The sequence below is a fragment of the Entelurus aequoreus genome, linkage group LG27, assembly GCF_033978785.1.
Source record: "Entelurus aequoreus isolate RoL-2023_Sb linkage group LG27, RoL_Eaeq_v1.1, whole genome shotgun sequence".
NCBI classification, from domain to species: Eukaryota; Metazoa; Chordata; class Actinopteri; order Syngnathiformes; family Syngnathidae; genus Entelurus; species Entelurus aequoreus.
The window spans coordinates 36,109,357-36,133,374 of NC_084757.1; the positions used below are offsets into that span (position 1 = coordinate 36,109,357).

Here is a 24,018-nt window from a genome sequence, read left to right on the forward strand (position 1 = left end):
TAGCTAATTCGAATCTTTTTGAAAAAATTAAAAAAATAATTTATGGAACATCATTAGTAATTTTTCCTGATTAAGATTAATTTTAGAATTTGGGTGACATGTTTTAAATAGGTTAAAATCCAATCTACACTTTGTTAGAATATATAACAAATTGGACCAAGCTATATTTCTAACAAAGACAAGTCATTATTTCTTCTAGATTTTCCAGAACAAAAATTTTAAAAGAAATTCAAAAGACTTTGAAATAAGATTTAAATTTGATTCTACAGATTTTATAGATTTTCCAGAATAATTTTTTTGAATTTTAATCATAATAAGTTTGAAGAAATATTTCACAAATATTCTTCGTCGAAAAAACAGAAGCTAAAATGAAGAATTAAATTAAAATGTATTTATTATTCTTTACAATAAAAAAAAGAAATTTACTTGAACATTGATTTAAATTGTCAGGAAAGAAGAGGAAGGAATTGAAAAGGTAAAAAGGTATATGTGTTTAAAAATCCTAAAATCTTTTTTAAGGTTGTATTTTTTCTCTAAAATTGTCTTTCTGAAAGTTATAAGAAGCAAAGTAAAAAAAATAATGAATTTATTTAAACAAGTGATGACCAAGTCTTTAAAATATTTTCTTGGATTTTCAAATTCTATTTGAGTTTTGTCTCTCTTAGAATTAAAAATGTCGGGCAAAGCGAGACCAGCTTGCTAGTACATAAATACAATTTAAAAAATAGAGGCAGCTCACTGGTAAGTGCTGCTATTTGAGCTATTTTTAGAACAGGCCAGCGGGCTACTCATCTGGTCCTTACGGGCTACCTGGTGCCCGCGGGCACCGCGTTGGTGACCCCTGGGCTACCCGGTTCGCTAAGGAGGCCTTTTTGATTTTGTTTTCAGTCAACCGCATCAAGGAGCTGCACAAGGTGACTGTCCGCATCCCCCCCGACCACGAGAAGAGCAACCTGATCCGCATCGAGGGGGACCCCCAGGGTGTGCAAGAAGCCAAGAAGGAGCTGCTGGAGCTTGCGTCGCGCATGGTTTGTGCACACGCTACCCGCTTGGCGGTCAGCGGCCAGAATGTCACCGTAACTTGCCTTGCAGGAGAACGAGCGTACAAAGGACCTGATCATCGAACAGCGTTTACATAGAGCCATCATCGGCCAGAAAGGGGAGAACATTAAAGAAGTGCGTGACAAATTCCCAGAGGTAAGGTGGAAGCTCCAATTTTTTGCATTTTTACTTTACACTAGTCTTGTTCTTTAAGAAGGAGAACCGGAGGGTGTGTTCTAACTATGGTGGGATCACACTCCTCAGCCTTCCCGGTAAGGTCTATTCAGGTGTACTGGAGAGGAGGCTACGCCGGATAGTCCAACCTCGGATTCAGGAGGAACAGTGTGGTTTTCGTCCTGGTCGTGGAACTGTAGACCAGCTCTATACTCTGGGCAGGGTCCTTGAGGGTGCATGGGAGTTTGCCCAACCAGTCTACATGTGCTTTGTGGACTTGGAGAAGGCATTCGACTGTGTCCCTCGGGAAGTCCTGTGGGGAGTGCTCAGAGAGTATGGGGTATCGGACTGTCCACTCCCTGTACGATCAGTGTCAGAGCTTGGTCCGCATTGCCGGCAGTAAGTCGGACACGTTTCCAGTGAGGGTTGGACTCCGCCAAGGCTGCCCTTTGTCACCCATTCTGTTCATAACTTTTATGGACAGAATTCCTAGGCGCAGTCAGGGTGTTGAGGGGATCCGGTTTGGTGGCTGCAGGATTAGGTCTCTGCTTTTTGCGGATGATGTGGTCCTGATGGCTTCATCTGGCCAGGATCTTCAGCTCTCACTGGATCGGTTCGCAGCCCAGTGTGAAGCGACTGGGATGAGAATCAGCACCTCCAAGTCCGAGTCCATGGTTCTCGCCCGGGAAAGGGTGGAGTGCCATCTCCATGGTGGGGAGGAGATCTTGCCCCAAGTGGAGGAGTTCAAGTACCTCAGAGTCTTGTTCACGAGTGAGGGAAGAGTGGATGGTGACATCGACAGGTGGCGTCTTCAGTAATGCGGACGCTGTATCGATCTGTTGTGGTGAAGAAGGAGCTGAGCCGGAAGGCAAAGCTCTCAATTTACCGGTCGATCTACGTTCCCATCCTCACCTATGGTCATGAGCTTTGGGTTATGACCGAAAGGACAAGATCACGGGTACAAGTGGCCCAAATGAGTTTCCTCCGCCGGGTGGCGGGGCTCTCCCTTAGAGATAGGGTGAGAAGCTCTGTCATCCGGGAGGAGCTCAAAGTAAAGCCGCTGCTCCTCCACATGGAGAGGAGCCAGATGAGGTGGTTCGGGCATCTGGTCAGGATGCCACCCGAACGCCTCCCTAGGGAGGTGTTTAGGGCACGTCCGACCGGTAGGAGGCCACGGGGAAGACCCAGGACACGTTGGGAAGACTATGTCTCCCAGCTGGCCTGGGAACGCCTCGGGATCCCTCGGGAAGAGCTGGACGAAGTGGCTGGGGAGAGGGAAGTCTGGGCTTCCCTGCTTAGGCTGCTGCCCCCGCGACCCGACCTCGGATAAGCGGAAGAAGATGGATAGTCTTGTTCTGATACAAAACTGTTTTTAGATGCTTTCCAAAATACAGGGCACCACAAAAATGTCATTATTGGCTTTATTTGAACAAAAACATCTTAGAGTAAAATAAACATTTTAATTATTGCAATTTAGTCCTTAAAATAGTGAACATACTAGACAACTTGTCTTTTAGTAGTAAGTAAACAAGCAGACTCCTAATTAGTCTGCTGACGTATGCAGTAACATATTTGGTTTGTTTTTAAAGTTAGATTTTTATTTATTGTTTTAATTGGTTTTTAATCATATTTATTTTTATATTGTTTTTATATTGGTTTTATACACTACCGTTGAAAAGTTTGGGGTCACATTGAAATGTCCTTATTATTGAAGGAAAAGCACTGTACTTTTCAATGAAGATAACTTTAAACTAGTCTTAACTTTAAAGAAATACACTCTATACATTGCTAATGTGCTAAATGACTATTCTAGCTGCAAATGTCTGCTTTTTGGTGCAATATCTACATAGGTGTATAGAGGCCCATTTCCAGCAACTATCACTCCAGTGTTCTAATGGTACAATGTGTTTGCTCATTGGCTCAGAAGGCTAATTGATGATTAGAAAACCCTTGTGCAATCATGTTCACACATCTGAAAACTGTTTAGCTCGTTACAGAAGCTACAAAACTGACCTACCTTTGAGCAGATTGAGTTTCTGGAGCATCACATTTGTGGGGTCAATTAAACGCTCAAAATGGCCAGAAAAAGAGAACTTTCCTCTGAAACTCGACAGTCTATTCTTGTTCTTAGAAATGAAGGCTATTCCACAAAATTGTTTGGGTGACCCCAAACTTTTGAACGGTAGTGTATATATATATATTTTTTTTTTATTCAGTCATCGATGGAGCTAAGGATAATATTTGAATACTGTTTTTAATATTGTTGTGCAGCACTCTGGAATTTGTTGTTGTTGTCTAATGTGGATTGGATTGGATATTGTGTCATTTATCTACCTATTATTTTGTCTACATTATGAGGGACACATTTTTTTTCTCTTTATGTGGCCCCCCGAGTACAAATATTTGAGATGTACTGAGACATATGCTCAGTGGCCTTGTGGTTAGAGTGTCCGCCCTGAGATGGGTAGGTCGTGAGTTCAAACCCCGGCCGAGTCATACCAAAGACTATAAAAATGGGAGCCATTACCTCCCTGCTTGGCACTCAGCATCAAGGGTTGGAATTGGGGGTTAAATCACCAAAAATGATTCCCGAGCGCGGCTACTGCTCACTGCTCCCCTCGCCTCCCAGGGGGTGGAACAAGGGGATGTGTCAAAGGCAGAGAGTAATTTCACCACACCTAGTGTGTGTGTGACTATCATTGGTACTTTAATATACCGTACAACCCTACTTTATACATTGACATCATATATGTCAATATGTATCTTTTAGGTCATCATCAACTTCCCCGACCCCGCCCAGAAAAGTGACATCGTTCAGCTGAGGGGCCCGCGAACCGAGGTGGAAAAGTGTTCCAAGTTCATGCAGAAGATGGTGGCTGAGATGGTAAAACTCTTGCAAGATCACAGGTTGGTGCCCATTCCGTGTCGGCGCACTAACCGCTGGTGTTTCCTCCCAAGATGGAGAACAGCTTCTCCCTCTCTGTCCCCATCTTCAAGCAGTTCCACAGGAACATCATCGGGAAAGGTGGCTCCAACATCAAGAAGGTAGCGTTCTTCAAACCACGTCCAAGCACTGAAATTGGGTTTTTGATGCACGCTCGCTTTTGACCACCTTTGCAGATTCGCGAGGAAACCAACACTAAGATCGACCTGCCTGCCGAGAACAGCAACTCTGAGATGATCATCATCACGGGCAAGAAGGCCAACTGTGAGGCTGCCAGAGTGCGAATTCTGACCATTCAGAAAGAACTGGTGAGATATCCACACCCACCTCGATGGCCTCGTGCTGCACCGTGTTCACCAGGCCTCTCGCCTTCAGGCAAACATCACAGAGATGGAAGTGTCCATTCCCTCCAAGCTGCACAACTCCTTGATCGGCTCCAAGGGCCGCTTTGTGCGCTCCATCATGGAGGAGTGTGGTGGGGTGCACATCCATTTCCCCAGCGAAGGCTCCGGTATCGACAAGGTCACCATCAGAGGCCCCGTGGAGGAGGTGGAGAAGGCCAAGCAGCAGCTGCTGGCCCTGGCAGAGGAGAAGGTTTGTACGCCCGTTTCAGTCATCTGCTGGAAATTCCTCGGTTTAATCGAGTAATCGGATAAAATGTGTTTTTGTTTGGTTAAAGATGGACAAGACAAAATATGGCAGTTACCGTATTTTCCGCACCATAAGCCGCCCCGGCGTGTTATAAGCCGCACCTTCAATGAATGGCATATTTCAAAACTTTGTTTACCTATTAGCCGCCCCGTGTTATTAGCCGCACCTACGCTACGCTAAAGGGAATGTCAAAAAAACAGTCAGGTCAGTCAAACTTTAATAATATATTACAAACCAGCGTTCTAACAACTCTGTTCACTCCCAAAATGTAATGTGCAAATGTGCAATCACAAAAATAGTAACACTCAAAATAGTGCAGAGCAATAGCAACATCAATAACTCAACGTTGCTCATACGTTAGTGTCACACAACACACAAAATAAACATTTAAAGCTCACTTTCTCAAGTTATTACTCATCCACAAATCCCTCGAATTCTTCTTCTTCTGTGTGCTTCACTTGTTTTTTGACACCATCTGTGATGTGGACACGCATGCAGTCGTAGATCAACAGGGACGGAGCTGCGTGAAAAAAGTCACCCGGTCTCTTCGCTCATCTTTTCTTCTTCCATCCATCCCTTCGAGTTAGCTTTTATGATGACGCCGGCTGGAAAGTTCTCTTTTGGCAAGGTCTTCCTTTTGAATATCACCGTGGGTGGAAGTTTCTGGCCGTTAGCATGGCAAGCTAGAACCACAGTGAAGGACGACTTCTCATTCCCTGTGGTGCGAATATTCCCGTTGTATCCACAGTGCGGTTCACATGAATATCAAAAGTCAGTGGAACCTTGTACGCGTGTCTCTTAGTAGGAGACATTTTGTGGTCTTTACAGAAACACACAAATGAAATGAAACGTAATATCCGCACGCTTCTTCTTCTACGGGGGCGGGTGCTCACCTTGGCGGTTGCTTACAGTAGAAGGAGAAGCGCTTCCTCTTCTATGAGGGCGGTTGCTTACCGTAGAAGAAGCGCTTCCTCTTCTACGGGGGCGGTTGCTTACCGTAGAAGAAGAAGCGCTTCCTCTTTTACGGGGAAAAAAGATGGCGGCTGTTTACCGTAGTTGCGAGACCTAAATTTTATGAAAATAAATATTTATATTAATCCATATATAAGGCGCACCGGGTTATTAGCCGCACTGTCAGCTTTTGAGAAAAATTGTGTTTTTTTGGTGCGGCTTATGGTGCGGAAAATACGGTACAGGAATATTGAAGAACCATGCAAGTGCATTTCAGCACCCGGGGTTCTGTCAACCACAACCAATACAAAAAAAAAAATCACGTCGTATATGTCAAGCAATCAATCAATGTTTACTTATATAGCCCTAAATCACGAGTGTCTCAAAGGGCTGCACAAGCCACAACGACATCCTCTGCTCAGATCCCACGTCAGGGCAAGGAAAAACTCAACCCAATGGGACAACAACTTTTGACGTCCCTCCCTCCTCAACGACACCTGGAGTCGAACTTTTGCGTGCATGCAGAACGGCCCTGTCACGCCAATTTTCTTCCCATCACAAAAACCTTCCTAACCCCCATTTACTTCCGGGGTCATTTCCGCTTACGTCAGTTCCAAGAGGAACTGACGTAAGCTTACGTCATTGACAGCGATCGATAGCACTTTGTTTGACTCTTTTTTATAATACAGCGTTAACAAAACGTCTGAATTATGAACAATAATGTTGATTTAAAGTACAGACATTTAACATTATATATTAATTATTATTACTGAAATGTTTCAACAATAATGTTGATTTAAAGTACAGACATTTAACAGTATTATATATTACTTAATATTACTGAAATGTTTCAACAATAATGTTGATTTAAAGTACAGACATTTAACATTATATATTAATATTACTGAAATGTTTCAACAATAATGTTGATTTAAAGTACAGACATTTAACAGTATTATATATTAATTAATATTACTGAAATGTTTCAACAATAATGTTGATTTAAAGTACAGACATTGAACAGTATTATATATTAATTAATATTACTGAAATGTTTCAACAATAATGTTGATTTAAAGTACAGACATTTAACAGTATTATATATTAATTAATATTAGTGAAATGGTTTCAACAATAATGTTGATTTAAAGTACAGACATTTAACATTATATATTAATTAATATTACTGAAATGTTTCAACAATAATGTTGATTTAAAGTACAGACATTTAACATTATATATTAATTAATATTACTGAAATGTTTCAACAATAATGTTGATTTAAAGTACAGACATTTAACATTATATAATAATTAATATTACTGAAATGTTTCAACAATAATGTTGATTTAAAGTACAGACATTTAACAGTATTATATATTAATTAATATTAGTGAAATTGTTTCAACAATAATGTTGATTTAAAGTACAGACATTTAACATTATATATTAATTAATATTACTGAAATTGTTTCAACAATAATGTTGATTTAAAGTACAGACATTTAACAGTATTATATATTAATTAATATTAGTGAAATTGTTTCAACAATAATGTTGATTTAAAGTAGTACAGACATTTAACAGTATTATATATTAATTAATATTAGTGAAATTGTTTCAACAATAATGTTGATTTAAAGTACAGACATTTAACAGTATTATATATTAATTAATATTAGTGAAATGGTTTCAACAATAATGTTGATTTAAAGTAGTACAGACATTTAACAGTATTATATATTAATTAATATTTTTTGCACGTTACCACGAAGACAGAAGTTCGCAGCAGCGGCCCTAACACTCCGCTTGAAATGTTGCGAAGCCTGCTGGTGTTTGACATAAGTCCCCTGGGACAGATAAAGACGAATATCATCCAGTGACACCGCCATTTTCAGGAGATTTGGATTTATCGATCGCTGGCAATGACGTAAGAGGAAATGACGTAAGTAAGAGGAACTGACGTAAGCGGAAATGACCCCGGAAGTAAATGGGGGTTAGGAAGGTTTTTGTGATGGGAAGAAAATTGGCGTGACAGCCCCAGGCCTATGGACACTACATCAACACACCCAAGACAATGGGCAGATACCCCCCCACCCCACGCCTTCACCACCGCTTGATTCCCCTTAGGGGTGATGGACGGCTGGCAGCGCTTTATAGCAGCAGTCGACCTCCAGGGTTCCAACTCCCCCCACCCCCCTCTGTTGCAAGACAATAAAGTCCTATCCTATCCTATCCTAGTATTAGAAACGGCCCGCAGGCAACAGCCGCCTGCGGCTGTTTTGCATGCACCAATACTCCATTAGTATTGGCGCTAGGAATTTACAAAATGGGGTCCCAGGGATCCCGTCAAGTCGTACATTTTTGGGGTCCCACTTTTTGTAAGCGTTTTGAAAACAAATGATAAATGTTTGCGTTATCCTGTTGTATCCTGTTTATAAGCCATTACCTCCCTGCTTGGCACTCGGCATCAAGGGTCGGGATTGGTGGTTAAATCACCAAAAATGATTCCCGAGCGCGGCCACCACTGCTGCTCACTGCTCCCCTCAGTGGAACAAGGGGATGGGTCAAATGCAGAGGGTAATTTCACCACACTGTGTGTGTGTGTGTGTGTGTGTGTGTGTGTGTGTGTGTGTGTGTGTGTGTGTGTGTGTGTGTGTGTGTGTGTGTGTGTGTGTGTGTGTGTGTGTGTGTGTGTGTGTGTGTGTGTGTGTGTGTGTGTGTGTGTGTGTGTGTGTGTGTGTGTGTGTGTGTGTGTGTGTGTGTGTGTGTGTGTGTGTGTGTGTGTGTGTGTGTGTGTGTGTGTGTGTGTGTGTCAGTGGTACTTTTTTTTTTAAATCTCGCATTCTATATTGTGTTCTGGAAAAAGGTTGACAAAAACATTACTTAAAATAAACATTGAATTCATTAAAAAAAATATGGTACTAAAGAAAACACATTTTTATGCATATGTAAATTTATTCAGTTCCTTCATGGATCTAAACTTTACCGCTGCCGGTATTTTTTTCTATGTTTTTATTGTAATATTTTCAGAATGTGTTTCTATTTTTGGCCAAAGTAAGACAAAGAAAACAATCTATAGTTGTCTTTATTTTTTAGTTTTAATGCCATGATTTTTAATAGTCTGGCCCCCGTGGGCACAGATTTCCTTCCATGCGGCCCCTGATCTAAAATGACTTTGACACTTTTGACTTATTCGGTTGTTTTCAACCACTCTTCTATTTCTAATAAAATTAGGGATGTTAAGATATGAAAATGTCATATTACGTTATTGTGACCAAATTGATCACGATTGTCATTATTACCGCAATGTTGTTAGGCCACGTAATTATTTTTTTAAAAATAACTAAAGTTAACACTTCTAGAATAGTCACTGTTTTGCATGTTTTTTTCACTGATAGTGTTTTAGCCGTTCTATTTTGTATTAATGGGAAGGCTTTTATTGTTTTAAATATTGGTTTGTACTGTTGCACTTCCAAGATTTTTTTGAATGAAAAGTGTGTAACAATTAAAACGTATTAGTCCCGTATTTTCCAGACTATAGAGCGCACCGGCTCATAGGCCGCAGCCACTACATTTTCGAAGAAAATTTTTCGATATCAGAATCAGAATCAGAAATACTTTAATAATCTCCGAGGGGAAATTAACATTTTCAGCACAATCCCATTAGCCACACCGGACTAAAGGCCGCAGATATATATACAGTGTCAGGTTCAAACACTGATGACATCTATTAAACAGGACAAGAAGCAAAGAATCAAAACAGACAGAATTCAATTGGGCTCAGTGAGGAGAAACGTGTACATCTGTACCCTTGTACAGTGTCATTACGCTCTGGCGAAAGATTGTACGCCACCTCTTTTATTTGGACTTTCCCTGATTACATGGCAACAATTGTTTCTAAGGGACGTGGGTCGTAAACAGCCATTGCCTTTGGTTACAGTTAAGTTCAAAGAAAAGGTCGTAAAAGAGTTCACAGAAGCGGTCGTAAAGCAGTTCACAGAAATGGTCGCCTTGAGGGGAGTCAGGCCCTGCTTCCTCTCCGCTTTGTAGTTCTTGGGTCAAGACAATATCTTTCTGTTGATTACAATGCATGAAAGAAACAGAACACCTTCATGTTGCTTCCCATCCTACACAGTGGAGTTTTACAAGCCTTCTGCTTGGTAGGAGTAAAGACAGCTTTTGTTGGCTCGCCGGGAACTCATTGTAACACAGTTTTGTGATAACTTACATACAATTATTCTAACATACGTTGTGAAATTACTTATTTTAACGAACGGGACAAGCGGTAGAAAATGGATGGATGGAATTTTGTAAAGGTTTATTTACATACCTTAATTGTTTCCAAACGGTATCTGTAATACGGCAGTAAAACGGATGATCAAACAAAACAGAAGTCATCATCATAGACCCACTAGCTGCGCAAGCTAGCTATCCAATCAGCTAAACAGACTCAATAAGTCCATAGTGACATTTTGGTTAATTTACTAAAACATTTGTGAAATTGAAAGGATACAAAAATAATTCCATTGTAAATTAATAATACTAACACAGACACTGGTAAACGTGTTGGCTTATTAGCTAATGCTACAAAAGCTATTGTTGGTGTAATAGAAGTTTGTCGGATAAGAAAATATAAAATATCATGAAAACAGAAGATTCTAAATAGAAGTAATGCACAAACGGTAATAATCCTTTTGTCTTTAAAAGCAGTTGCTATTTTCGGTTTGGTTGGCAACCACCATGTGTTCCACTTAGGGTTGCAGAGGGGTGGAAAGTTTCCGGTAAATTTCCGGAAATTTACCGCGGGAAGTTAAGCTCGGGAAGTTTGGAAGTTTTGACCATTTTTTGATTATTCAAAGGTGGACATCGAAGCTTGTAAAAGACTAATGCAATGCCACACACACAGATATAAATAGTCAGCTAAACAATTGGAGTAGTCTTTGAAAATATTTGACTGATGGACAAATGAATAGAAATGGGCTAGGTCAGGGGTCACCAACCTTTTTGAAACCAAGAGCTACTTCTTGGGTAGTGATTAATGCGAAGGGCTACCAGTTTGATACACACTTCAATAAATTGCCAGAAATAGCCAATTTGCTCAATTTACCTTTAACTCTGTTATTATTAATAATTAATGATATTTACACTTAATTGAACGTTTTAAAGGAGGACAAAACACGAAAAAAATGACAATTAAATTTTGAAACATAGTTTATCTTCAATTTCGACTCTTTAAAATTCAAAATTCAACCGAAAAACTAGCTAATTCGAACCTTTTTGAAAATGTTTTTAAAAATAATTTATGGAACATCATTAGTAATTTTTCCTGATTAAGATTAATTTTAGAATTTTGATGACATATTTTAAATAGGTTAAAATCCAATCTACACTTTGTTAGAATATATAACAAATTGGACCAAGCTATATTTCTAACCAAGACAAATCATTATTTCTTCTAGATTTTCCAGAACAAAATTTTTAAAAGAAATTCAAGACTTTGAAATAAGATTTAAATTTGATTCTACAGATTTTCTAGATTTGCCAGAATAATTGTTTTGAATTTTAATCATAATAAGTTTGAGGAAATATTTCACAAATATTCTTCGTCAAAAAAACAGAAGCTAAAATGAATAATTAAATTAAAATGTATTTATTATTCTTTACAATAAAAAAAATAAATTTACTTGAACATTGATTTAAATTGTCAGGAAAGAAGAGGAAGGAATTGAAAAGGTAAAAAGGTATATGTGTTTAAAAATCCTAAAATCATTTTTAAGGTTGTATTTTTTCTCTAAAATTGTCTTTCTGAAAGTTATAAGAAGCAAAGTAAAAAAATTAATGAATTTATTTAAACAAGTGAAGACCAAGTCTTTAAAACATTTTCTTGGATTTTCAAATTCTATTTGAGTTTTGTCTCTCTTAGAATTAAAAATGTCGGGCAAAGTGAGACCAGCTTGCTAGTAAATAAATAAAATTTAAAAAATAGAGGCAGCTCACTGATAAGTGCTGCTATTTGAGCTATTTTTAGAACAGGCCAGCGGGCTACTCATCTGGTCCTTACGGGCTACCTGGTGCCCGCGGGCACCGCGTTGGTGACCCCTGGGCTAGATGAATAAATGAACAATCAATCAGCATGCTAAATCAAACTATAAGCTACATTCTTGTATGACAACAGAATGGCTAGCAGAACAGAAGGCAGAGGAAACCACCTTTTGATTTAGTATTTGCTAGTTGAACTTTACACATCACAAAAAAGGTCAATTCGGATCGCTAACGTTGTTAGCATAAATGAATGGGATTTAACATAGAGAAAATTAGCTTCACGGCTAATGGATAAATATTTTCAGCTGTACATATTTACCCCAGTAATATCATCAAAACTGTACAGTAAATGAACAAGTAGATAAATAATTCATTTTCTACCATTTGTCCTTTAATAATGTGTACAAAATACTAGGTGTATAAATGACACAATATGTTACTGCATATGTCAGCAGACTAAATAGGAGACTTTTTTTGTTTACTTACTACACAACTTGTCTTATAGTAGTATGTTCACTATTTTATTTAAGGACACAATTGCAATAAGAAACATGTTTCATGTACCCTAAGACTTTTTGTTAAAATAAAGCCAATAATGCCATTTTTTGTGGTCCCCTTTTAGGAAAGTGTTATAGTACCGAAAAGTATCAAAATACATTGTGCCATGTTGTTCCAGACCACAGCAAACATTACCTAGCCTGCCAAAGATTGTAATAAATATATTAAAAGAAGACAGCCTGCCGTTTCCTTTAACTTGGACACACACATATACACCTTTGGCCATTAATAGCCAGTCATTTCCAGGAGTTATCTCACCTTCTGAGAAGTTTCAGTAATATTTTCCAATGTTGTAAAAATGTGTAGAATAAATATTACATTTCAACATTTCTGTCAACGAAGATTTGCTTCAGCCTGCGACACATAGTCATTTTGATAGTAGGCTATTATAGCTAATATTCATTATAAAACTTATATATAACTTTATTTTTTGCGGCTCCAGACAGATTAGTTTTTTGTATGTTTGGTCCAATATGGATCTTTCAACGTTTTTTTCGACTGTGTAGGTACATAAACCTAGCTAGCTAGAGATATATTGCCCCCAAAATCATTTAACAAGTACAGGAACAGCTAGCTAGCTGCTGGAGTAGTCTACAGTCATACAGTAACAAGCAATTACACCTCCTATTCAACTTAAATACCATAGATCAAATATATTTACCCCAGTAATATCATCAACACTTACCTGACTGGATGAAGTCCTTGGGCTCAAATACTAGTGTGGCCTCAATAGCCCTGCTGTAGTGTGCAGCATGCTGGGAATTATCTGTGCGTGTGGTGAGGAATGCACAGTGCAGGGTTGAAACTCAAGGGTTAGGGTTGTTTCAGCTAATAATCATGCTGCACGATCTATGATGTTGCATTCAATGTTTATTCCCATTAATTTCCCGTTAATTCCCATATATTCCCATGAAAAGTTTCAAAAACTTTGAATATTCCTGTATTTTTAATTAAAACCCTAAACGTTGTTCCCTAGCAAACGAAGAGCCACTCGGCCGAGCTGCGTGCCAAGCCAGAGTACCACAAGTTCCTCATCGGCAAAGGTGGCGGCAACATCCGCAAGGTGCGTGACAGCACCGGGGCCAGGATCATCTTCCCCACCGCCGAGGACAAAGACCAGGAGCTCATCACCGTCATCGGCACGGAGGAGGCCGTGCGTGACGCTCAGAAGGAGCTGGAGGAGCTGATCAAGGGCTTGGTATGACTCTGCACGCCGCCGCCAGGTCGCGAAGGACGGGTCTTTGATACCTTTGCCCTCGCCCGCAGGACAACGTCATCGAGGACTCGATGAACGTGGACCCCAAGCACCATCGCTACTTCGTGGCTCGCCGAGGCCAAGTCCTGCGGGACCTGGCGGACGAGTACGGAGGTGTGATGGTGAGCTTCCCTCGCACGGGCACTCAGAGCGACAAGGTCACACTCAAAGGAGCCAAAGAGTGCGTGGAGGCGGCCAAGAAGCGCATGCTGGAGATAGTTGAGGACTTGGTGAGTGCATACCGGAACGTTCTTTTCCCCTGTGTGCAATGCTCATCTGCTTGTTGTTCCAGGATGCTCAAGTCACCATGGAGTGTACCATTCCTCAGAGGTTCCATCGCTCCATCATGGGGCCCAAGGGCTCTCGCATTCAGCAGATCACCCGAGACCACAATGTACATATTAAGTTCCCAGACCGGGAGGACCCTCAAGGTAAAAGACTTGGCTTCATCTCAAGAGCAGAATGTGTTCCATACCAACTCTTAAGATATTGTCAGACAAAGAAATCACTCGCGAACCAGCTAATTTCTTCTTACCATTTCCACTTTATCCGCCGCCTCAGGGGGGGAAGCAGTGCACTGTCAACACCGTGTATGGTGAGGATGGTGTGCTGCTGACTTCTACTGCGGCTGTTGTGGATCAGTGGAGGGAATACTTCGAAGACCTCCTCAATCCTACCAACACGTCTTCCTATGAGGAAGTAGTGCCTGGGGAATCTGTGGTGGGCTCTCCTATTTTTGGGGCTGAGGTTGCCGAGGTAGTTAAAAAGCTCCTCGGTGGTAAGGCCCCGGGGGTGGATGAGATCCGCCCGGAGTTCCTTAAGGCTCTGGATGCTGTGGGGCTGTCTTGGTTGACAACACTCTGCAACATCGCATGGACATCGGGGACGGTACCTCTGGATTGGCAGACCGGGGTGGTGGTTCCTCTCTTTAAGAAAGGGGAACCGGAGGGTGTGTTCCAACTATGGTGGGATCACACTCCTCAGCCTTCCCGGTAAGGTCTATTCAGGTGTGCTGGAGAGGAGGCTACGCCGGATAGTCCAACCTCGGATTCAGGAGGAACAGTGTGGTTTTCGTCCTGGTCGTGGAACGGTAGACCAGCTCTATACTCTCGGCAGGGTCCTTGAGGGTGCATGGGAGTTTGCCCAACCAGTCTACATGTGCTTTGTGGACTTAGAGAAGGCATTCAACTGTGTACCCCGGGAAGTCCTGTGGGAAGTGCTCAGAGAGTACGGGGTATCGGACTGTCTTATTGTGGCGGTCCGCTCCCTGTACGATCAGTGTCAGAGCTTGGTCCGCATTGCCGGCAGTAAGTCGGAACCGTTTCCAGTGAGGGTTGGACTCCGCCAAGGCACTGATTCTGTTCATAACTTTTATGGACAGAATTTCTAGGCGCAGTCAGGGCGTTGAGGGGATCCGGTTTGGTGGCTGCAGGATTAGGTCTCTGCTTTTTGCAGACTGTGTGGTCCTGATGGCTTCATCTGGCCAGGATCTTCAGCTCTCACTGGAGCGTGAAGCGACTGGGATGAGAATCAGCACCTCCAAGTCCGAGTCCATGGTTCTCGCCCGGGAAAAGGGTGGAGTGCCATCTCCAAGTTGGGGAGGAGATCTTGCCCCAAGCGGAGGAGTTCAAGTACCTCGGAGTCTTGTTCACGAGTGAGGGAAGAGTGGATGGTGAGATCGACGATCTGTTGTGGTGAAGAAGGAGCTGAGCCGGAAGGCAAAGCTCTCAATTTACCGTTCGATCTACGTTCCCGTCCTCACCTATGGTCATGAGCTTTGGGTTATGACCGAAAGGACAAGATCACGGGTACTAGCGGCCCAAATGAGTTTCCTCCGCCGGGTGGCGGGTCTCTCCCTTAGAGATAGGGTGAGAAGATCTGTCATCCGGGGGGAGCTCAAAGTAAAGCCGCTGCTCCTCCACATGGAGAGGAGCCAGATGAGGTGGTTCGGGCATCTGCTCAGGATGCCACCCAAACGCCTCCCTAGGGAGGTGTTCGGGGCACGTCCGACCGGCAGGAGGCCACGGGGAAGACCCAGGACACGTTGGGAAGACTATCTCCCAGCTGGCCTGGGAATGCCTCGGGATCCCCTGGGAAGAGCTGGACAAAGTGGCTGGGGAGAGGGAAGTCTGGGCTTCCCTGCTTAGGCTGCTGCCCCCGCGACCCCACCTCGGATAAGCGGAAGATGGATGGTTGTGTTTGAATAAAACCGTGAAAGCTGTTTGTTGACACATTTATTTTTGCCTATATGTGACCTGCATCCGATTTTTTTTATACCATGTGGTCAGTACTAGGGTTGTCCCGAGACCAATGTTTTGGTACAGGTACCAAAATGTTTTTCGATACTTTTCTAAATAAAGGGGAACACAAAAAATGTCATTATTGGCTTTATTTTAACAGAAAATCTTAGTGTGCATGAAACATATGTTTATTATTGTAATTTAGTCCTTAAATAAAATAGTGAACATACTAGACAACTTGTCTTTTAGTAGTAAGTAAACAAACAGACTCCTAATTAGTCTGCTGACGTATGCAGTAACATATTGTGTCATTTATACACCTATTATTTTGTCAACATTATAAAGAACAAACTGTAAAAATTGATTATTAATCGACTTTACTCGTTTACTGTTAATATCTGAGCTAGCTTGCTGTCAGCAGTTAGCTATTGTATCCTCCTACGGTGTGTAGTGAAGCATGTTTATCTATTCCTCGTCCTCCAGTGATAATGGTACTTGCAAGAAACTTATTTTGTCGCCACGGAGACGAAGATTAGTGATTTAGAAGTAGCTAAAACACTTTGGATGGATGTTAGCTGCTAGCTAGATAGCCATGTCTTAAAGCAGCTCTTCCTGAGGGTGTTTCAGTGTTATAACTTCACCTTTATCTTTACTTTTTACACCAAAATGCGTCCATTCTCCCTTTTCTGTCTACACACTGTCTGCTTGTAAGTACTCTGTGTGTGTGCGCTGCCAAACATGCTCATCTGCTCGTAAAACCAGCAATGTCATGCCCGGTAACCGCTACCTTTCAGAGTATAGTACTGTTTTGGATTCATCAGTACTGCGATACTATTCTAGTACCGGTATACCGTACAACCCTAGTTGGACGCACATAGATGGCCTGAAAAAATGCCTTTTTAAAAATCGATTCAGAATCGTAATAATCAAGAATCGTGATTGGATCGACTTTAGCGGGCACGTTTCAGTAACAGACCGTGTTGTGTTGAGGCTTCAGGTTCTTTTTAAATGTCTCCAAAGCTTCCCCTTCAGCCGCAGACGCCATCCAGGAGAACGGCGAGGCCAACGGTCAAGTGAAGGAGGCTGTGGATCCCAACGCGCCTAAAAAGTGTGACCTGATTGTGATCTCTGGCCGCCAGGAGCGCTGCGAGGCCGCTGTAGAAGCGCTGAAGGTTGGAATCCAAGTGTGGTGTTTTATTTTGGCGGGGACGTCCCCCTAAATTGTCATGTGTCTACCTACGCTCTTCTCAGGCGTTGGTTCCCGTCACTATTGAGGTGTCAGTGCCTTTTGAGCTTCATCGCTACATCATCGGACAAAAAGGAAGTGGAATTCGCAAGATGATGGATGAATTTGAGGTAGGTTTCTTTTGAGGCTGGACGGTTATTTGAACTTTGATCCCGATTTCAGCTTCTCACCATAATAAAAATACAAAGCCCAAAAGCAGTGAAGTTGTCACGTTGTGTAAATGGTAAATAAAAAGAGAATACAATGATTTGCAAATCCTTTTCAACTTATATTCAATTGAATAGACTGCAAAGACAAGATATTTTACGTTCGAACTGGAAAAGTAATTTTTTGGCAAATATTAGCTCATTTGGAATGTGATGCCTGCAACATGTTTCGAAAAAGCTGGCACAAGGGGCAAAAAAGACTGAGAAAGTTGAGGAATGCTCATCAAAGACTTATTTGGAACATCCCACAAGTGAACAGGCTAATTGGGAACAGGTGGGTGCCATGATTGGGTATAAAAGCAGCTTCCATGAAATGCTCAGTCGTTCACCAACAAGGACGGGGCGAGGGTCACCACTTTGTCAACAAATGCCTCAGCAAATTGTTTAAGAACAACATTTCTCAACCAGCTATTGCAAGGAATTTAGGGATTTCACCATCTACGCTCCGTGATATCATCAAAAGGTTCAGAGAATCTGGAGAAATCACTGCACGTAAGCCATGATATTACGCACCTTTGATCCCTCAGTCGGTACTGCATCAAAAAGCCACATCCGTGTGTAAAGGATATCACCACACGGGCTCAGGGACACTTCAGAAAACCACTGTCAGTAACTACAGTTGGTCGCTACATCTGTAAATGCAAGTTAAAACTCTACTTTGGAAAGCGAAAGCCATTTATCAACAACACCCAGAAACGCCGCTGGCTTTGCAGGGCCCGAGCTCATTTAAGATGGACTGATGCAAAGTGGAAAAGTGTTCTGTGGTCTGACAAGTCCACATTTCCAATTGTTTTTGGAAACTGTGGACGTTGTAGCAAGCAATGTCTTTTTAATGGACGCCCCTGCTTATTTCAGCAAGATGCCAAGCCACGTGTTACAACAGCGTGGCTTCATAGTAAAAGAGTGCGGGTACTAGACTGGCCTGCCTGTACTCCAGACCTGTCTCCCATTGAAAATGTGTGAAGGCTAAAATATGAGAAGGGAGACTGTTGAACAACTTAAGCTGTACATCAAGCAAGAATGGGAAATAATTCCACTTCAAAAATGTGTCTCCTCAATTCCCAAACCTTTACTGAGTGTTGTTAAAAGGAAAGGCCATGTAACACAGTGGTAAAAATGCCCCTGTGACAACTTTTTTGCAATGTGTTGCTGCCATTAAATTCTAAGTTAATGATTATTTGAAGAAAAAAAAAGGAAGTTTCTCAGTGTGAACATGAAATATCTTGTCTTTTCAGTCTATTCAATTGAATATAAGTTGAAAAGGATTTGCAAATCATTGTATTCTCTTTTTATTTACCATTTACACAACGTGACAACTTCACTGCTTTTGGCTTTTGTACTATAATCAACAACAAAAACATGCAAAGTGCATTCCAATTCCTTAACTAGTGAAAGGTGACACGGATGAGTGAGTGAATAAAAGAGCACCCATGTCTACTAGAAGTTTGGGATCTCACCATGTTTGCTACTTTTTGACACAGCGCTGTCATGATAAAAAATATCGATGTAATCATAGTAGTATTGACTAGATACGCTCTTGTACTTGGTATCATTACAGTGGATGTCAGGTGTAGAACCACCCATGGAGTTTGTTTACATTGTGACGGTGGTGAGCTATTGTATCCTCCTACGGTGTGTAGTGAAGCATGTTTAGCTATTCCTCGTCCTGCAGTGATAATGCTACTTGTAAGAAATGTACTTTATTTGTCGCCATGGAGGCCAGGATTAGTGATTTAGAAGTAGCTAAAACACTGTGGATGAACGTTAGCCGCTAACTAGCTAGGCATGTCTTAAAGTACCTCTTCCTGAGGGTGTTTCAGTGTTATAACTTCACCTTTATCTTTACTTTTTACACCAAATTGCGTCCATTCTCCCTTTTCTGTCTACACACTGTGTCTGCTTGTAAGTACTCAGTGCGTGCGTGCTGCCGAACATGCTCCTCTGCTCGTAAAAAACAGCAATTGACCGGTGCTTTTTAGAGGCGGTATTGTACCGAATATGATTCAGTAGTATCGCAGTACTATACTAGTTCAAACTAGGGATGTCCGATAATATCGGTCTGCCGATATTATCGGCCGATAAATGCTTTAAAATGTTATATCGGAAATTATCGGTATCTGTTTCTAAATTATCAATATCTGTTCCAAAAAGTAAAATATATGACTTTTTTAAAGGCGGCTGTGTACACGGACGTAGGGAGAAGTACAGAGCGCCAATAAACCTTAAAGGCACTGCCTTTGCGTGCCGGCCCAATCACATAATATCTCCGGCTTTTCACACACACACAAGGGAATGCAAGGCATACTTGGTCAACAGCCATACAGGTCACACTGAGGGTGACCGTATTAACAACTTTAACACTGTTACAAATATGCGCCACACTGTGAACCCACACCAAACAAGAATGACAAACGCAATTCGGGAGAACATCCGCACCGTAACACAACAGAACAAATACCCAGAAGCCCTTGCAGCACTAACTCTTCCGGGACGCTACAATATACACCCCCCGGTACCCCCCCCACCTCAACCTCAACCTCATGCTCTCTCAGGGAGAGCATGTCCCAAATTCCAAGCTGCTGTTTTGAGGCATGTTCAAAAAAATAATGCACTTTGTGACTTCAATAATAAATATGGCAGTGCCATGTTGGCTGTTTTTTTTTCAATAACGAGTTGATTTATTTTGGAAAACCTTGTTACATTGTTTAATGCAGTGGTCCCCAACCACCGGACCGATTGGTACCGGGCCGCACAAGAAATTAAAAAAAAAAATATATATATATATATATTTTTAAAATTAAATCAACATAAAAACACAATATATACATTATATATCAATATAGATCAATACAGTCTGCAGGGATACAGTCCTTAAGCACACATGATTGTATTTCTTTAAGAAACCCCCCCACCCCCCGGTCCGTGGGACAAATTTTTAAGCGTCGACCTGTCCGCAGCTACAAAAAGGTTGGGGACCACTGGTTTAATGCATCCAGCGGGGCATCACAACAAAATTAGGCATAATATGTTAATTCCACGACTGTATATATCGGTATCGCTTGATATCAGAATCGGTAATTAAGAGTTGGACAATATCGGATATCGGCAAAAAGCCATTATCGGACATCCCTAGTACAAACCTAATACACACATACACCTTGGCCCCCCAGGCACAATTTTTTTTCTCAATGTGACCCCTCCGAGTCCAAATGGTTGCCCAGCTCCGCTCTAAGGTGAGCTTTTCCCTCCAGGTAAATATTCAAGTGCCTGCTCCTGAGCAGCAGTCTGATAAGATCGCCGTCACCGGCCTGGCCAACCACCTGGACCGTGCCAGAGAAGGACTGTTGGAGCGCGTCAAAGAGCTGCAGGTGGAGCAGGAGGAAAGGGTGGGTGTCTCCTGCACCTTGCAAGGCTCCTTGTCGGTGGTGTCAGAGCTGTGAGAACCATCTTAACTCCCCTCTGCAGGCACTCAAGAGCTTTAAACTGACCATCACTGTGGACCCCAAATATCACCCCAAAATCATCGGCCGCAAAGGTGCCATCATCACAAACATCCGCACCGAGCACGATGTCAACATCCTGTTGCCGGAGAAGAACGACGACAACCAGGTATTAACGTCATGATCTCCGAAGGAACGTTCGTTGGCGTTGACGTTTTTTTTTTTTTACCCCCCCCCCCCTGGCCGCAGGATCAGATTACCATTACAGGGTATGAGCACAAAGCCATAGCTGCTCGTGACGCCATCCAGGCCATCGTGGACGAGCTGGAGGAGATGATCTCCGAGGACATCACTCTGAACAGCAGAGTCCACGCGCGCATCATCGGCGCCAAGGGCAAGGGCATCCGCAGGATCATGGATGACTTTAAGGTGTGTTTGTTGACTTTGACCTCTTAAGTTCCAAGCGGTTTGTTTACATGCTTTTTTTTTATTTCTCTTTGCTATTTGGGCTTATTGGGCCCTAATTAAAATAAAACAGTAAGTAAGTAAGCAATCAATCAATGTTTATTTATATAGCCCTAAATCACAAGTGTCTCAATATGATGTACTTCAGGGGTGTCCAAAGTGCGGCCCGGGGGCCATTTGCGGCCCGCAGGTAATTTTTTAACGGCCCCATGGCCACGGCACATTCTAAAAATACGATGGAAAAAAAATAAAAAACATAAAAAGTGGTATAAAAGAGCAAACAGGTGAAATGTAACAAGAAAATGTTGCATTATTTACTCTAATAACACAAAGCTGCCATGCAGGAAGTTTCTTTCTTTAAAAAATAATAATAATGAATCAAAATCAATGTCATTATGAATTATTGACCTATTCAAGGCTACATTTACTTCACATTAAATATTCCACTTTGACATACACTACCGTTCAAAAGTTTGGGGTCACATTGAAATGTCCTTATTTTTGAAGGAAAAGCACTGTACTTTTCAATGAAGATAACTTTAAACTAGTCTTAACTTTAAAGAAATACACTCTATACATTGCTAATGTGCTAAATGACTATTCTAGCTGCAAATGTCTGCTTTTTGGTGCAATATCTACATAGGTGTATAGAGGCCCATTTCCAGCAACTATCACTCCAGTGTGCTAATGGTACAATGTGTTTGCTCATTGGCCAAAACTATGAAAAAAAACAGTGACTTATAGTCCGAAAAATACGGTATTTACATTGTAGATTGTCACATCAAAACTATGTGGAGTTAACAAAAAAAGGTGAAATAACTGAAAACATGGCTATTTTGAAGAAACTAAAATATAAATTAATTTCACCTTTTTTTGTTAACTCTTCATAGTTTTGATGTGACAATGTGGAGTTAACAAAAAAAGATGAAATAACTGAAAACATGTTTTATATTCTAGTTTCTTCAAAATAGCCACCCTGTGCTCTGATTACTGCTTTGCACACTCTCGGCATTCTCTCCATGAGCTTCAAGAGGTAGTCACCTGAAAAAGTTCTCACTCCACAGGTGTGCTTGAAGCTCATGAAGAGAATGCCAAGAGTGTGCAAAGCAGTAATCAGAGCAAAGGGTGGCTATTTTGAAAAAACTAGAATACAAAACATGTTTTCAGTTATTTCACCTTTTTTTGTTAGCTCCACATAGTTTGGATGTGACTATGTGGAGTTAACAAAAAAAGATGAAATAACTGAAAACATGTTTTATATCCTAGTTTCTTCAAAATAGCCACCCTTTGCTCTGATTACTGCTTTGCACACTCTCTGCATTCTCTCCATGAGCTTCAAGAGGTAGTCACCTAAAAAAGTTGTCACTCCACAGGTGTGCTTGAAGCTCATGGAGAGAATGCAAAGCAGTAATCAGAGCAAAGGGTGGCTATTTTGAAGAAACCAGAATATAAAACATGTTTTCAGTTATTTCACCTTTTTTTGTTAGCTCCACATAGTTTTGATGTGACAATGTGGAGTTAACAAAAAAAGGTGAAATAACTGAAAACATGTTTTATATTCTGGTTTCTTCAAAATAGCCACCTTTTGCAAATCCTTTTCAACTTATATTCAATTGAATAGACTGCAAATAAAAGATATTTCATGTTCACACTGAGAAACTTCCATTTTTTTTTCTGCAAATAATCACGTGGCTTGGCGTTGTCTTGCTGAAATAAGCAGGGGCGTCCATGGTAACGTTGCTTGGACTGCAACATATGTTGCTCCAAAAGCTGTATGTACCTTTCAGCATTAATGGTGCCTTCACAGATGTGTAAGTTACCCATGTCTTGGGCACTAATACACCCCCATACCATCACACATGCTGAAACTAGAATATAAAACGTGTTTTCAGTTATTTCACCTTTTTTTGTTAGCTCCACATAGTTTTGATGTGACAATCTACAATGTAAATAGTCATAAATAAAGAAAACACATTGAAGGAGAAGGTGTGTCCAAGCTGTTGGCCTGTACTGTATATTAAATGTAAACATTTTTTATTTGAAATCCCCTCAGCGACCAAGGCAGAAAGGAAACATCAATGTAAACAAAATGACAAAAATCACATTTAAACTTAATAAGCTATTAAAATGAAGGTGCAGAAGAAATAAGGAATATGTAAGAAATGCTTAATAAAGTGTAAGAAAATAGTGTGAAAAAGTAAACCTGAATAAGGACTATTCTCTGCAGGTTTAGTGGCAGGAAGTTACAGCTGTGCTCTAAAGGGTGAGCGGGGCTAAGGTGCTGTGGTATTACGGATTATGAGCACCTTGGTCGGAATTTGATCTGTTTTTTAAAAATCCCCAAAAGTGCCACACTGTCCAAGTGACTTTTCCTCTTTGATCCACAATTCCTTCATTTTGACTTTCTCTTCTCACTCCATGCAAAGAATCGACCAAACGGGATAGTTGATACTGTCACCTGATTGGCTGTCGGCGTGTCACGTGATCACTTCCTGCTTTGCTCGGTTACCAGAGAGCGAGTGTCTTTGGAATAAAGCGCCGAGAGCGTATCAAAGCGTGACAAAGCCTGACAAAGCTCAGCAAAGCTTGACTCAAAGCGTAGGAAAGCTTAACAGATCTTGGTTCAAAGCGCAATAGGAAATGACTGTGATATTGACTAGTGACATTGAAACTTTATGTAAAACCAACACAGGATTACAAATCCATTCTCTTTTGCATCATTGCCTTTTTTATACGATGATCATTGTTTCTGCACTTCTGCTGTTTGATGTTGCACTTTGACATTACTGGCTATCATTTTTC

The 24,018-nt window shown here is 41.2% G+C and overlaps 1 protein-coding gene across 1 annotated transcript in view; it reads left to right on the forward strand.

The window, feature by feature from the left end:
• Window positions 1-24,018, forward strand: part of hdlbpa (high density lipoprotein binding protein a) — a 77,641-nt gene that overhangs the window by 43,620 nt on the left and 10,003 nt on the right. The window contains exons 12-25 of the mRNA XM_062039449.1: window positions 889-1,028; window positions 1,093-1,197; window positions 3,986-4,099; window positions 4,174-4,260; window positions 4,336-4,467; window positions 4,535-4,753; window positions 13,341-13,562; window positions 13,631-13,849; window positions 13,912-14,050; window positions 16,880-17,031; window positions 17,111-17,215; window positions 20,563-20,697; window positions 20,777-20,920; window positions 21,001-21,180. Of these exons, the coding sequence (XP_061895433.1) occupies window positions 889-1,028; window positions 1,093-1,197; window positions 3,986-4,099; window positions 4,174-4,260; window positions 4,336-4,467; window positions 4,535-4,753; window positions 13,341-13,562; window positions 13,631-13,849; window positions 13,912-14,050; window positions 16,880-17,031; window positions 17,111-17,215; window positions 20,563-20,697; window positions 20,777-20,920; window positions 21,001-21,180 (2,093 nt within the window). The remainder of the gene's footprint in view (window positions 1-888; window positions 1,029-1,092; window positions 1,198-3,985; window positions 4,100-4,173; window positions 4,261-4,335; window positions 4,468-4,534; window positions 4,754-13,340; window positions 13,563-13,630; window positions 13,850-13,911; window positions 14,051-16,879; window positions 17,032-17,110; window positions 17,216-20,562; window positions 20,698-20,776; window positions 20,921-21,000; window positions 21,181-24,018) is intronic.